We start from the raw sequence: 15,483 nt of genomic DNA on the forward strand, positions 1-15,483 counted from the left end.
CCAGGGGCTTGAGGAAGGCCCAACCCCTGCATGCCAGGGAAAAACCCACCCACGGGTGAGGGAAGCCCAGGCTTTCTCCCTTCCCCCCTGCACTGCCCCCCACAATAACGGTGACCCCAAAGCAAACAAGGGCAGTGGAGCAGCCCAAGCTCTTCCTTGCCTGCACAGCAAAGCAGCCCCTGCACAGCTTCTGGAGTCCCAACTCTGCTCCCACCATGGGGCTTTGTTTGTGTCGGCCTGGCTGCCCCAGCCCCAGCCCCAGCCTCAGCCTGGGGCACGGTGGCTGTTGGGGGCTGTTGGCAGGGCCAGGAGCCCACTCCCATTTTGTCCCCACCCCAGCCCATGCCCCAGCCCTGCCAAAAGCAGCTGGGCAGCGGCTGAAGGATCAGCTGCACCCGCCCCAGCAAAGGGGGAACCTTTGGTTCCTGGCCAGGCTGTGCAATGCCCAAATCTGGGAGCATCCCCCTGCGTGTGGACTTATCTGCAAATTCCCTGTGGAGCCTGGCTTTGAAGAAGGTGCCCCAATCAAAGTCCAGCATCTTCAGCTGGCCAGTGGGCAGGTCCAGGAAGAGGTTGTCATCCTTGGTGTCATCCTCGCTGTCTCCAGCAGCAGCAGCCCCACCTGGCGCAGCTTCTCCAGGGGCTCCTTCTCCTTCCCTGGGCTGAGACCAGGCTCTCAGGGTTCTGCCCAGGGCCCCAGCTGTCAGGGAACCAGGACAAGCAAAACCAGCTTGGATGGCAGCCACCAGTGCTGGGCAGAGCAGCTCAGCTCCAGCACAAGGGCTGCGTGTGCCCATCTGATGAGCCCTGGGCAGTGACACAGGCAGGACAAAAAAGTCTGGTTCCTTTGCTACTCATTGCCAAGGCATGTGTGGGGCTGTAACTTACCAGGGCCCTGCATCAAAGTGTGCCTGTGGCTCTCTCCCTTCTTCTAGGGCAGATGAATATCCTGCATCCCAGGATGACAGAGCAGCTCTTCTAATGAGGGCCTTTCCACGTCCAGCATGGATAAACACCGCCTGATCAGATCTTGGCACTCTGGGCACAGAAACCAGAAACCGCCGGGCAGTTGGAGAAGGCTCCTGTTGGCTTTGCCCCACTATTCCCGTGCCCAGGCCTTGCTGGATGTGCTCAGAGCCGGGCCTAAACTTTCCCATCAATTCCCTGTTTTGGAGGAGAGCAGGAGAGCAGGACATGTGCCACCTCCTAGCAGCTGCCAGAGCGGGATGCCCACGAGCTCGCTGCTGTCTCCCAGCACTGGGATTCCCCCCGTGGCCAGAGATGAGGATCCACCTTGAGAGAGCCCTTGTGGCAGCGAGAGCTGATGGTCCCAGCTGATGTTCTGGCCCCTCCTGAAAGGGTGCTCCCCGCAGACCATCTGGTGCAGCAGGATGCCCAGGGACCAGATGGGAGCTGGCTTGCCATAGTACCAGCCAAAGTGGGTCCATTCCGGGGGGCTGTATGACCATGTTCCTATGGAATACAGATGGAGTTCAGCAGGGGGATGCTGCTGCTCCCAGAGCCTGGCCCCAGCATCCCTGGGCATGCGGGGGCTGCCCCAGTGGCACACGGGGTGACCACTGCCCTCTCACCAGCACCTGGGACCTGTGTACAGACTTGGGGTTGGGAAAGAAGCCACTGGGGCTGGAAGAGGGCTGTGGAAACCCTGGCAAGGCCGAACCATAACAAGGAAAAACCCACTCAGTGCTGGTGAAAAACCATGCTGTTATGAATTCGAATGAGGCCAGATTTTGAGAAGGAAATAGGCTCTCGTTTATCAAAACAAACTACAGAGGACAGGGAGTTTGAGATAAACCCAAACTCCCACACAACAACCCAAAGATAACAACATATCCCAAACACGCTGGGTTCCCCCCATATAGTACATCCCTCAGAAGGAGAAGAACCCCAACCCAGCCAAACCCTCATTTTATAACCCCTCTCGGGTCCAGGATTGGTGGGGTTTGGATCCGCACATTGATTGGTCATTTTCCGGTGCTCTCATTGATCCTTATCAATATTCATTCTGGAACAATCATTTTCTCAGGGCATCGAATGATTGGTCAAGTCCCCTGTCCAATCACCTCCCGCCCCCCTTTGACTATCGCCCCCACCAAACCCTGGACCTCCCCTCCCCAGGACCCACAACAAACACCCATCAACTCACCCCAAAACAACAATTCCCAACCCAGCCCAAATTCAACACAAATTGAACGCCATTTATAACAATGCCCTCATTCTCCCTGCCTTCATTGCCCCAAAAACATTATGAACCCAAAGCAAACCAGGTGAGTGGAGCAGTCCAAGCCCTTTCTCACCTGCACACCAAACTGGCTGGGGCTCAGGTTCTACCCCCCTTCTCTGCTACCCCCACCCACGGGTGTTTTTGTTGGGCTGTCCCAGCCCCAGCCCCAGTCCTGGGCAGAGTGGTGGGCAAAAGCTGCCAGCAGGGCTGGAAGCTGGCTCCCCACTCAGCCCTGCTCAAAAGCAACTCAGCTGAAGACTCAGTGCCATAAAGGGCAGCAAAAGAGAGAATCCCTGCTGCCACACCCAGCTTGGGCTGTGAGATGTTGGGCCATGAGATGCCGGGACCAGGAGTACACCCCTGCATGGGCTCACCTGCAAAGTGAGTGTAGGCTGTGTCTTGCAGGCAGGTGCCACAGCCAAAGTCAATCAATTTGGCTTGCCCAGTGTGCAGGTCAAGCAGGATGTTCTCTGGTTTGATGTCCCTGTGCAGGACCCCACAGCTGGTGCAGTGCCGCACGGCCTCCAGCACCTGGCGGAACAGCTCCCATGCCACCTCCTCGGGCAGGAACCCCCGTGCCCCAATGAAATGCTGCAGGTCCTGACACCGCTCCGGGTGCTCCAGCACCATCAAGATGTTGTTGGGGAGCTCAAGCCACTCCAGCGGCTGGACCACACCAGGGAAGCCAGTGGACACCTTGGCCAGCAGCACGATCTCCAGGGGTGCGCTGGTGCCGTCGGGCTGCGGGAGGAGCACGATGCCCTCAGTGGGGCCGATGCCGTGCCGGGGCTCGGGGAGCCCTCAGGCAGCCCGGGATGCTCTGTGCCCTGCGCTGGCCCCACGCCCGCTCTCCTTCGGGGCGTCCTGGCGGCTTCCATCCTGCCAGGGCTTGGCTCATCCCCGCCCGGCACGGCCCGGCTGCTGCCGCTGGCCCCGCTCACTCACCAGCTCGCCCCAGCGCCGGACGCGGTTCCATGGCACCCTTTTGATGGCCACCTGCAAGCCAAGGGCAGCAGCGGGCACAGCTCGCCACCCACCCTGCCCAGGCCCATCCTCCGCCCAGCTCCTCTTCCGCCCCCTCCTCCTGCGCCCGCCGCCGGCCCCGCCGCTCACCGGGGCCCCGTCCGAGAGCCGTGGGGCCGCGAAGATGCTGCCAAAGCCGCCGCGCCCCAGCAGCGAGCCCAGCCTGTCCTGCTCCTTCAGGCCCTGCTGCGCCTTCTCTGCCGGCGGGACGCGGCTGTCAGCGCTCGGCCTGGGGCCAGCAAGGGCCCCCGAGCGCCCCTCAAGCGCCCCGGGCCAGCCATGCCCAGGCGTTCACTCCCGGGAACGGGACAGCGGCGGCTCGGGGCCGGCGGCCGCGCTGCCGAGCGGCGGAGCTCGGGCCGGGCAAGCCGCAGCGGAGGCGGCGGGAGCGGCCACGCCGCCTGTGTCCTCCGCGGGCCCCGGGAGGAGCCGGGGCTGGGGCCGGGGCCGGGCTCGGACTAGGCGGAGCCAAAGGGAGGCGATGCCGCCCCAGCCCCAGGCACTGATGCCCCCCCAGCAGCGCCACCGCCAGCACGGCCAGAGCCGGACGGAGGCGAGACCGCGGCGGGACGCCCGGGGCCGGGCACGGGGCAGCCCCGCCCGCGGCCGGGGGCGGGCTGGGGGCATGGCCCGGCTGGGTATGGGGAGAGAGAGACTGGGAGAGGATGGGACACCGGGAAAGGGAGAGCGGGACAGGGTGCTGGACTGTGGGGGAGGCAAAACGAGAGGGAGTCGACAAAGTCGCTTCTTTTGCTGCTTTCACTGCCGCTGCCGCTGCTACATTCGCTGCTGCCACTGCAACTGAAGCCGTGTTCAGCCAAGACCCAAAGTCTGGACTCCTGCACAGGAATCCCCTCGGTCACTGCTGTGCATTGTCCCTGCTGAGGGTCAAACACTATTGGAAAGCGTTCCCTGAATGCGGAATTTGTACCTGACCCAAGCACTGCACTTACCTCTCCAGCACTGCTTTCCACTTTCCCAAAAAAATAAAAACAAACGGGAAGGCAAACTGGATGGAGCTCATGGTTTTTGACAGTGTCTTAAACATGCCAAGTCATGGATCTTAGAGGTGAGATCCATTTGGAATTAATGGGATGGAGACTTAGTGCAACATGGAAATGGAGAGCATAAAAATAAATACAGTAAAACATCTTGGTTTGTTTCTTTCTGTTTTCATTTCATTTCTTAAAAGCTCTTTCAGTTCTTCCAGAATATTGTCCACAGTCCTGTTTGCTCTTTCCAAGAAGCTTTCCTGGAGAACCAGGTGCACCTTCTGTCACAAGACGTGCCACCAGCTGCAGCTTCTCTTGGCTTTCCACACCGTGCGTGCAGCACGACTCTTGCAGCAAAGCTGGACAAATGTTTGAAGAACTTTACAGCTTGTTCTTTCTTTTCCTTGTGGGCTGGGCAATTGTGCCATTGGTGAGGTTTTCATTGTTACTGTTCTACCCTAAGAAAACATGACGGGCTCCCAGGAATTGTTAGGGAATGCAAGCCTGACTGAATGCAGAGAAAGAATCTCCAGAGCCTGCAGCCAGAAAGGGAGAGCTGTGTGATAATCATTCCAACATCCCCATGGACATCTTGAAAGTGATGTAGAAGATGAAAATGGGTTGACAGAGGGAGTTTGTTTCAGTGTTCAGTTCAGATGCTTCTACATCTCATGCATTGATATAAATCAAGAGCACAATCAGTTCATGAAAGGCACCAGAACAAGCTGGACCTCTGAGGAGATGACTGGAAGAATGTGAAAAGGAGAAATGCAGGGAATGACTTAGTGAGCTTTGCCTGTACAAAGGATCATTTTTCCTAATAATTTCCAATCCATTCCCTCTGCTTTTGTCCTTCCTAACAAGGCCATTTTCATCCCAGTTTCCCCATGAAATGGGAACCCTGAGCTTGTGGAAGTGTCTGAAAGATGCCCTGTTCCTCTGCAGGGACACTGAGGCTGAAGCAGGAGCCTGAGCCCTCTCTGGGGCAGCCTCCTTGGAGCTGGAATTTGTGCCGTGCTGGGAGAGGAGGAGGAGGGGGAGAGCGCTGGCGCTGTGTGGCAGGAGCAGGAGGTTTGGGCCGCAGGACATTCCGTCTGCGCCGCTGCCCCGCAATGGGCGGCCGTGCCCGGGGCTCTGGGCCTGGCCCCGCGTGCGCTGAGCTCCCGACACTGCGGGAGCTCCCCGGGCTGGGCTCAGCTTCCCGCTGGGCCTGGGCAGCAGGCTGGGCTCCAGCTGGGACCAGCAGCAGCTGGAAATACCTCTGGGCATCTCCATTTGCTGCTGCTGCTCGGAAGAGACAATGAAGTGAGCCGAGAAGTTCTGGTTTCTCTTTCTCCTGGTGGATTCTTTCATTTGATTTGACATTCCTGAGGCAATTTCTGTCATGGCCTCTGTCAGTTGATTCTATTTCAGCAGCAGCAGGAGCAGCAGGGCTGTGTTTGAGCACTGCAAATGTGGCCTGTGTGGCTGCTTTAATTCTCTTTGACTTTGTGCTGAGGGACTTGAGAGTGTTTCAAGATCGGCTAATCATGATGCCTATGACCAAAAGCCTGAGTTCACCAATTCCCGGTCAGGGGCTATGTACAAATCACCAACAGGACGGGACTGCTGAGGAACGTGTCTCGAGCTGTTTATTTTCCAGCATCAGTCTCATTACATGGTTATGACAATGGGAAGATGCCTGCAGCTCGTGTCCTCAGCAGCAGACAAAGAACTCAATGTTACAATTTACTTTAAAAGTTTTTTTATTAATCCCACAAAGCAAAAGCATATTGATGGTAGTTCCATCCAACCACTATAAGCACAGGTACCTTTGGTTAAAACAGTGCTTGCTTATTTTGAGTACAATGCCTGCTTGCAAGCCTTAAAACACAATGCACAGAGCTCAAGCTTCAAACTTCCTAATATCTCACTAGATATACTTTTCTGTAGCTTAGGGAGTTAGTCTACCAAGCGTTAATACAAAAACCATTGTTCTATTTGTCCTTACTTTCTACTTCTAATATAACTTTTCTGCTGACAAATCTTATGTCTACTGCTTAGCTCTAATCACAGTTCTGCTGTCTCTGAGGCCTGCCTTTTGCAGCTTTCTCAAACCCCTTTGATTTTAAGGATTCTTAAATTCACTATCACAAAAGCACTCTGGGTAGCGCTGATCGAAAAAGGCAATTGCAGTTTTACAGATAAATTTCAAGTGGCAAGCAGAAGAGGGGCAAGAGCAGCCAGGTTCTCCAATTCCCAAAGGCAAAGGCAACAGCAGCCTCCTGCTGTCAGCTCAGGGTGAGTAAAACAGTGCTGGAAACAGCGCTGGAACCCGATCCTTTCTTTCTCTGAGGGCTGGCTCAGGGCAGCACAGGCGGGCCCGAGGAGTCAGGGCTGTGTGTGGGTGATTGCTGCTCTAGTCCAGAATTGAGCTGGAAAAAGCCCTTGGGAGCCGAGGCAGGAGCAGGTGGGAAGGGGCCGGCGCTGCTGCTGCTCCTGGCCGGGAGCCCCGGCTGGGCCGGGCCGGCGCCCCCTGCGCTGCGGCTGCTGCTGCTGCCAGAGCCGGGCGGGACTCGGGGACAGGGAACGGACACGGGGGGACAGCAAAGGCCTGGAGGCTGCAGGGATGGTGGCGCTCGGGCCAGCGCCAGCACAGAGCTTCAGCCCGCATTTAACCCCGAGGGAAACGCTGGGGAAAGGCTCCATTTCAGCCTTTCTGCACTCGTGGCTGTGAAGGGACCGAAATAAAAGGAGAACAAGCAGGGCCTGACCCCTTCTCCTTTGGGAGGAGCCCCAGGCGTGGGCTGTGAGGAGTCATGAGGGGCTGTGAGGAGCTGTGGGATGCTGTGAAGGGCTGTGATGGGCCATGATGGAACTGCAAGGGGTTGTAAGGGGCCATGAAGGGCTTTTGAGGGGCCATGAGGGGCTGCTGGGGACCTTGAGGGGGAGAAGGTCTCTGAGAAGCTGTGGGAGGCCAGGCACCTCATGGAACAAAGGATCCATTATGACACTGTGGAGACAAAGAGACTGTTGTAGGCTGTACAAAAGCTCATGGAACCAAAAGTCCATTGTGACATTCTGGGGCCTCATGGAATCCTGGAGACCATTATGGCACTTTGAGCCTCGTTGAATCAAGGGGCTCTGCAGGGCCTTGTGGAATCAAGGAGATCTTCGTGACACTGCAGGGACTTGTGAAAGCAATGAGAACATTCTGGCATCCTGAGTCCCCATGGCACCAAGGGGCCATTGTGACACTGTAGGTCCTCATGGAAGCAAGGGGCCAGTGTGACACACGCAGGCCTTGTGGAACCAAGGGTCCATTGTGATCCTGGGGAGCCCAATAGAACCAAGGGTCCATTGTGCCATTGTGCATTTCCATGGAACCAAGGGAACCATTTTGACACTGCAAGACCTCATGGAAGCAAGGGGCCATTGTGGTGCTGCAGAGCCAAGGAGACCATTGTGGTATTGCTGGGCCTTATGGAAACAAAGATCTCTTGTGATACTCCGGGGTTTCATGACACCAAGAGGCCATTGTGATGCTGCAGGGCCCCAGGGATCCAAGAACATGGGAAAGTTCTGGTTGGCTTGGCTTAACTGGTCCAGCTGACCTTGGCATGTTGAGGGTTGCTTCTCATCTAGCCCTGGAGTTCTGTGTTTTCCATCCTGTGGGAAAGAACTCTCCTTTTCCTCCAGGGGTTCATGACTGAAACTGGCATTCTACCTCCATATTTGATTAAATCCACAGATTATCCCATATGAAACCTGCCAGCACAGACAGCTCTGGATCGCCCTGGCATCTTGGAGGCCACCTCTCATCTGTCCTCAAAACATTGGGGGGGGAGGGTGGGTGTGCTTTTCTTTCCATAGAAAAGAACATCTTTCAGTGCATGTGTCCATAACCAAAATTGGGAATCTGCCTCCAAAATTCCGTATATCCAAGGATTGCTCTCAGACAAAAGCTGCCATACAAACAGGTTCTGTCTGGCCTTGGCCTCCCTTGGGCTGTCTCTAATCAGCCTTTGAAATACTGGGGCTCTGCCCTCTCCTTCCTGTGGAGAAGAACTGTCATTCTGGTCAGGGCACTCATGGCTGAAATGGAATTCCACCTCCAAAACTCACCAAATATCCAAGGGTTGCTTTCAGACAAAAGCTGCAAGGACAGACAGGTCTGGCTTGCCTTGGCCTCTGGTGACTGCCTCTGATCTGCCCCCAAACCCTGGGGCTCTGTGGTTTCCTTCCTGTAGAAAAGAACCATCCTCCTTGTCCAGGCAGCCATGGCCTCAAGCACATGAGCACTGTACAGGGACAGAGGAGCTCTGTGCTCAGTGGGGTGGAGACTGAGGACAGCAGAGGAGAGGCCTGGGAGGGATTGAAGGGTGGTTTCAGAGATGGTGGATCCTTTTGACATAATAGAAAAAAGACAGAAAAAGAAAGAATTAATAAAAATGGCAGCTGGGGAGGTCCAGACTGGACATAAGGAGACAGGAATTTCCCTCCCAGGGCAGGGCTGTGGTGCAACACTTTCCCCAGAAGGGGTCTGGGTCAGCCCAAGGCTTTGTGTGGGCAGGCAGAGGCAGGCAGGAGGCAGAGCTGTCAGCAAAGGAAGGGCCCAGCCAGGTGGGGCAGCTGGGGGATGAGTTTTACAACATGGCTTATGTGGTCCAAGACCTGTTCCACATTGCCAAAAGATGGCTGCAGCCTTGGGAGATATTATTTGGCCAACACCATTGTCAATCACTGTAACAAGGTGACCAGGAGATATTCACATCAGACCTCTGTCATTAGTTTGGTTCCACTGAAGGACAGAAGTTTATTCTGTATTATCTTCATTTTGAAAGTAAGAGCAGTGATACTGGAGTCTTCTGTACCAGGGGACATGGTATACCATATGGAACATGTGGACCATGGTAAAAGATGATAAATAAATAATTAAAATACAATAAATTAAAAAATACATTTCTAAATGAATAAATAAAATCATTCCCAGATGTTGCAGGAGAGCGTCAGCCTCATGGTCTGGGAAGAAAACTTATCACCATCAATCAGCAGAGTGGCTCTCCAGATGGCTTTGCAGAATGGCTGGTATTAGTGCCTAGTGCTACAGGGTTAATACTGGGGTGCAAGGAAGCAGCATTTTTGAATTTCACTGGAATTAATATGGAATGTTAGGGGAAGAACCAAAGAAGGAAAAGGGAGGGATCAAGGTGGTTTGGAGAGAAATAGACATAGGAAAATAGAGGAAGAATACAATAAGTGGGGTCAGTCATGCTGACAGATGCTGACAAATGCTGATCAGTGTGCTTGCAAGGCCAAGCCTGCACTGTTCCATAGTGCCCTGTTTCCTCATTAGACTCAGTGTGTATTTTCTGACTGCTCTGCAGAGCCAGTGGGATCTGGTGGAGTCAGATGAGAAACCTTTTTGCACTCTTGTCTGTGTGTATGAACATGTCTGTATGAGGCAGCTGAAAAGTTGAGTGTCCAAAGGCCAGCTATGGGGTGGTCCATATGGTGTTGATAAAGGCACCCTTTATCAAGGTATACCACGATAACTTATCCTTTGGGGCTCAGTAATCTAAAGATTTATAGAATGGCTGACGGATAGGCCTTAGTTACCCTTAATCACCCCTTTTTTCCTCTAAAAATACAAGTGACATCAGATTAGTTATAATTTTACACACAAATTTGTTAAAAAAGAAGCAACATAAGGCTGCAGGACAAAGTCACTTCCTAGTTGTCCTCTTCAGTTATGTTTCAAGCTTCCAGAACAATAGTTGTATTGCAAAACGCATGGATTCTAACTTGGCCCCTTCCTGGAGTGCTACGGTCATGATTTACAATGCCTAAAATTATTCCAAATTATTTTTACCTTTGTATTAGATATTACACAATAAGAAGGACACCCTTCTATTCAGAAAGGTCAGTTTCATAATAATGAAAACCACCAAAGGATAGTATAGGGACTTATGATCTTATATTCTCAGAAAAAAGGGATGAGAATGTATGTTTTGGTGTTCTGTAGCCATCCATGTGTACAACATTCCAATCTGCCAAGGTGTGTGTCCAAAAAAAAAACAGGGGGACCTGTTCCCAGAGCCTACAGGGACAGAGGCACAGGGCAGGGACACCGTAGGACAGCCTGGGCTGCACAGGGCACAGGCATGGGCAGCAGCTGCAAGACAGCCCTGCCAGAGCCAACTTGGGCAGCACTTTGGCCATGGCTGCTGGGCCTGGGCCTGAGGCAGGAGCAGGAGACAAGTGACCCTTGCAGGCCTGGGGCCTCATGGCCTCCTTGTCCCTGCTCAGCAGCCTGGCAGGGGCCACCCCATGCTCCTGCCCTTGGCATTGCACATCCCCACATGCCAGAGCCCATCCCAGCAAGAGCCCTGAGCAAGGAGGGAGGGACAGGATCTGCCTGGCCAGGCCCTGGGGCTCAGGCCTTGGCCCTTGGCATTCCTCAAACACATCCAGCTTTGCTCAGCACCAGAGACACCTTGGCCTTGTTTGTCCCCAGCTGTCATCACTGCCTCCAGTGTTCTGCTCTAACTGGAACCTGGGGACACTTTCTCAGTTGTGTTGCTCAGTGGGACCCATTAAAACTTCAAGAAACTTCAGTGTTTCAATTTAATTTTGAGTTCTTGAGAAGTTTTTTGATCACTCTCTCAGGGACTGAGTCTGATGTAAACAACACCAAATCCCTGAGAGGCTCATTAAAGTCCTTGTGCTGTGTCTGTGCTGCTGAGCTTTAAAGGAACAGTTCTTCCAGGGCCAGCTCCTCTCCCAGCCCAGCAGGGCTGAGGGCTCTGCCTGCAGGCACTGAGGGGACAGGAGGCAGGCAGAGACAGGCTGAAGGCAATCAGGATTGGGAAGACATTGAGCTGAGACTTCAGCTGGGGAAAGATCTTCACAGCCCTGTGCATGGTGAGTGTGTGGGTGCAGGGCAATGTCCCCTGTGCTCCTGGAGGGATCTCCTGAAGCCAGCATACCCCAGAGCCTGGGGGATGTGTCAGGAGGACCCTCCCAGTTTCTCTGTGGCACAGAGGAGCAGGAGCAGGAGGAGGAGGAGGAGGAGGAGGAGGATGTGCTGCAGAGCGGGGCTGCCCTGGGCACCGTCAGAGGGACAGGGCAGGACGGCTCCTGCTGCCAGGGACGGCTGCAGGGGCTGAAGCTGGGGCTGCAGCCAGGGCTGCCCAGGGCTGTCCTGCAGAGCAGCTCCTGCAGCCCTCAGGGCTCTTGGCCAGCCCAGGGCATGTGCCACCTGCCAGGGGCAGCTCTCAGCCTGCCTGGCAGCTCCCCATGGACGCTGCAGGGGAGAAGTTCCAGGTGCAAGGAGCCACCCCCATCAGGGCAGATTCCTCCTGCTCTGGAGATGGTGCTGCATGGCCAGGGCTGCTCTCAGCTTTCTCCTAAAGGGAAGGGAAAGGGGCTGTCAGCTTTGGTTGTGTCCCTGAGACTCCTGCACTGTCAGCCTGGGCATCAGCAGATGGGCCTCAGATCTCCCTCAGAAAGTGCCTCCTCAGCCTCCTCTCCCTACAGACAGCAGCAGCAGCACCTTGGCTTGCAGCATCTCTGCTTGTCTGGCCTGCCCTTAAGGCCCTGCTGCCAGGGAGATGCCCCTGGGCAGTGCCCTGTGCTGGGAGGGGTCTGCAGGGCAGAGCTGAGCCCCCAGGTCTGGGCTGGGCTCTAGCAGCACTGGCAGGGATAAGGCTTGGATAGAGAGAAACAGCTCCCAGCAGGCACAACTCCAGGCAGCAGGGAGGCAGACCAGCCCTTGGTATCTGTTCCTATTCAAGTGTGCTGGAAAAGAGAGAAGGGCTTAGAGAAATTGACCCTTAAAACTGGAGTCTTTAAAAACTCCACTTTATTTTTCAATCATGTTTTATGTTCTATCACCCTGAACTAGAGGGAGGTGTAATCGGCAAAGGGCACCTGTGTGGGGACCAGCAGGTCTGACTGCACTGGGGCACAGGGAGCCCTGTTTTCCCTCTAGGCTTCTCCGGGTTTCAGGCTGAGAGCAATGCTGAAGATGAATCAGTAACTCAGGAGCAGAAACCCAAGCTCAAGAATAAAAAGGCTGAGTGAAGTTTCCCCACAGGTAGAGAAGTAGTTTTTAGGGAAATCCTAAAATAACCCCGTAGGATTGACTCAAAGATCTTGTCAATGTCTTCTTTCAACAATCCACCATGCCCAGAGTGAAGCAATGTCCAACAGCAGCTCCATCAGGCACTTCCTCCTGCTGGCATTGGCAGACACGCGGCAGCTGCAGCTCCTGCACTTCTGCCTCTTGCTGGGCATCTCCCTGGCTGCCCTCCTGGGCAACGGCCTCATCATCAGCGCCGTAGCCTGCGGCCACCACCTGCACACGCCCATGTTTTTCTTCCTGCTCAACCTGGCCCTCAGCGACCTGGGCTCCATCTGCACCACTGTCCCCAAAGCCATGCACAATTCTCTCTGGGACACCAGGAACATCTCCTACTCAGGATGTGCTGCACAGCTCTTTCTGTTTGTGTTTTTCATTTCAGCAGAGTATTTTCTCCTGACCATCATGTGCTACGACCGCTACGTGTCCATCTGCAAACCCCTGCACTACGGGACCCTCCTGGGCAGCAGAGCTTGTGCCCACATGGCAGCAGCTGCCTGGGCCAGTGGCTTTCTCAATGCTCTGCTGCACACAGCCAATACATTTTCCCTGCCCCTGTGCCATGGCAATGCCCTGGGCCAATTCTTCTGTGAAATCCCACACATCCTCAAGCTCTCCTGCTCACACTCCAAACTCAGGGAACTTGCACTTCTTACTATTATTGCCTGTTTAGCTTCTGGATGTTTTGTGTTCATGGTTTTCTCCTATGTGCAGATCTTCAGGGCTGTGCTGAGGATCCCCTCTGAGCAGGGACGGCACAAAGCCTTTTCCACCTGCCTCCCTCACCTGGCTGTGGTCTCCCTCTTCCTCAGCACTGCCATTTTTGCCAACCTGAAGCCCCCCTCCATCTCGTCCCCATCCCTGGATTTGGCAGTGTCAGTTCTGTACTCGGTGGTGCCTCCAGCCCTGAGCCCCCTCATCTACAGCCTGAGGAACCAGGAGCTCAAGGCTGCAATCTGGAGACTGATGAGTGGATGGTTTCACAAATATTAAACCGCTGGCCAATTTCTGCAAGTCAAATGTAAAAAAAAAAAATCCTTGATAGTACTTGTTCATTTTATTTTGGAGCTTCTTTTTTATTGTTTTAGTTTTTAACATTGTCCACAAAGCAAGGTCCTTTTTTCTGCCATTTCTTATTTTGTTTCTCTCCACCTTTACCGTGACCCACTGACTGTGTCAATGAGGAGTTTTGCTCTCAGTGGCTTTAAATGAACTAAAGGATCTCCCAGCAAAGTTTTCACCAGAGATGCCCCTTTTGTTGCCTTCTCTGGAGCTGCAGCAGCAATGTCTGTGTGCAGAGCTGGGGCAGATCAGTGCCGGCACAGCAGCTGTGCCCAGCAGCAGCAGCACTTGGTGTTGCCAGTGCTGCTGCCGTGGCCCTGCCCCGCTGCCCTGGTGGCCCTGGTGTTGCTGCAGGGCCTGAGTGCTCTTGGGGCCGGGCACAGCCCTGGGGGTGGCAGTGCCGGGGCTGCAGCAGGGACAGGCCATGGGCACTGCTGGGGCAGTGCTGACGCCTCAGCCCAGGCCCTGGGGGCTCCAGGCTCCTTGCCCAGGCTCTCTCAAGAACACGGCCAGGCCAATGCTCAGCACAGAAAAGCCCCGTGAGCAGCCCCAGGCTGGCCGTGGGCAGGCTGGGGGCAAACAGCATGGCTGGGGCTCTGCAAGGGCCCTGGGGCAGACGGGAAGGAGCAGCAGAGCAGGGGCTGATCCATCCCCAGTGCGCTGCACAGCCCAGGGCAGCGTCCCAGAGCGTCCTCATGCAGCTGCCAACAACATCCCCCCTCTGCAGCCCTGGCCTCTCCCCCAGCTCACACAGGTGCCCCATCCTTGCAGGCACAGACACGGCAGCACTGCCTCAGCAGCCCCTGTTTGCATTGCACACAGCAGGGGCAGCACTCCCATGCTGTTGCTGTGGGGACATGAACCTGAGGGAGCACAAATGCCATCAGCCCCTGGGGCCAGCAAGGCCTGGGGGACACCAGGGAAACCACTCAGCTTTGTCCTGGCCTCTGCACTCAGCCAGAAAGTTTGTTCCCATCAGCTGGGAGTTTCCTGTGCCACTGCAGACGCTGTTGCTCAGAGCCAGGGCTGCCTGGCAGCCACCCCCAAACTGCCCCGAGCATTTCCTTGGCTTCACCTTTGCTTTCTCTCCTCTTTCCTGATCCAGATTTCTTCCTATTTCCCATCACTGTTCCCTCCCCTGCAAACAGCCCATCCCTGTTTGCCCTTTCCTCTCTGGCCCCACTCCCCATTGCAGTTCCTGACTTGGCCCCATGGGAATGTCCCTTGGGCAGCAGGATCATCCTACAAGTGCTGCAGGAATTGTCTGCAGGCTCCTGCAGTGCCTGGTGCTGCTCCCTTGCCAGAGGCACCCCAGGCCAGGGGGGCACATCTGGGCTGCTGTTCCTGGCTCTGGGGCTCCCTGTTCTGGGCAGTGAGGAGGGGCTGCAGAGGCTCTGCAGGACTGACAGGATGGGCTTTGGGGCTGCCAGGAGAAGCTGAGGGACCTGGGCTGCTGGAGCTGCTGAAGAGGAGGCCCAGGGCTCCTCCTGCACCTGCTCCAAGGGTGGTTCCAGAGAATCACAGAATCAGCAAGGCTGGAAAAGACCTTGGAGATCATCAAGTCCAACCTGAGCCCTGACACCACCTTGTCTCCCTGAGCCTCCTTTTTTCCACAATAAACAACCCCAGCTCCCTCAGCCGCTCCTCACAGGACGTGTTCCAGACCCCTCCCCAGCCTTGTTGCCCTTCTCTGGACACGCTCCAGCCCCTCCATGACCTTCCTAAATTGGGGGCCCAGAACTGGACACAGCACTCGAGGTGTGGCCTCACCAGTGCTCAGTACAGGGGAAGAATCCCTGCCCTGCTCCTGCTGGCCACACCATTCCTGATCCAGGCCAGGAGCCATTGGCCTTCTTGCCCACCTGGGCACACTGCTGCCTCATGTCCAGCCTGCTGTCCATCAGTGCCCCCAGGTCCCTTTCTGCCTGGCCGCTCTCCAGCCACTCTGTCCCCAGCCTGTAGCCCTGCAGGGGTTGTTGTGGCCAAAGTGCAGGAGCCAGCACTTGGTCTTGTTCAACCTCACCTTGCTGGATTTGGGC

General features: G+C 55.4%; 1 protein-coding gene and 1 pseudogene across 1 annotated transcript; one reads left to right on the top strand and one right to left on the bottom strand.

The window, feature by feature from the left end:
• Positions 1–931: 931 nt before the first annotated feature.
• Positions 932–4,292, bottom strand: LOC139603678 (serine/threonine-protein kinase pim-1-like; annotated as a pseudogene).
• An 8,150-nt stretch (positions 4,293–12,442) lies between these two features.
• Positions 12,443–13,386, top strand: LOC139603722 (olfactory receptor 14C36-like). Its single transcript, XM_071454618.1, has one exon. It carries the CDS (start codon positions 12,443–12,445, stop codon positions 13,373–13,375), a length of 933 nt encoding a protein of 310 aa, XP_071310719.1. The 3' UTR covers positions 13,376–13,386.
• The last annotated feature ends 2,097 nt before the right edge of the window (positions 13,387–15,483 follow it).

The sequence above is a fragment of the Agelaius tricolor genome, unplaced genomic scaffold, assembly GCF_023055355.1.
Source record: "Agelaius tricolor isolate 1412-34295 unplaced genomic scaffold, bAgeTri1.0.p SCAF_40, whole genome shotgun sequence".
NCBI classification, from domain to species: Eukaryota; Metazoa; Chordata; class Aves; order Passeriformes; family Icteridae; genus Agelaius; species Agelaius tricolor.

What these genes read in the sequence shown, in the direction of transcription:
- LOC139603722 (XM_071454618.1), top strand. Translation starts at nt 12,443, where the DNA reads ATGTCCAACAGCAGCTCCATCAGGCACTTCCTCCTGCTGGCATTGGCA.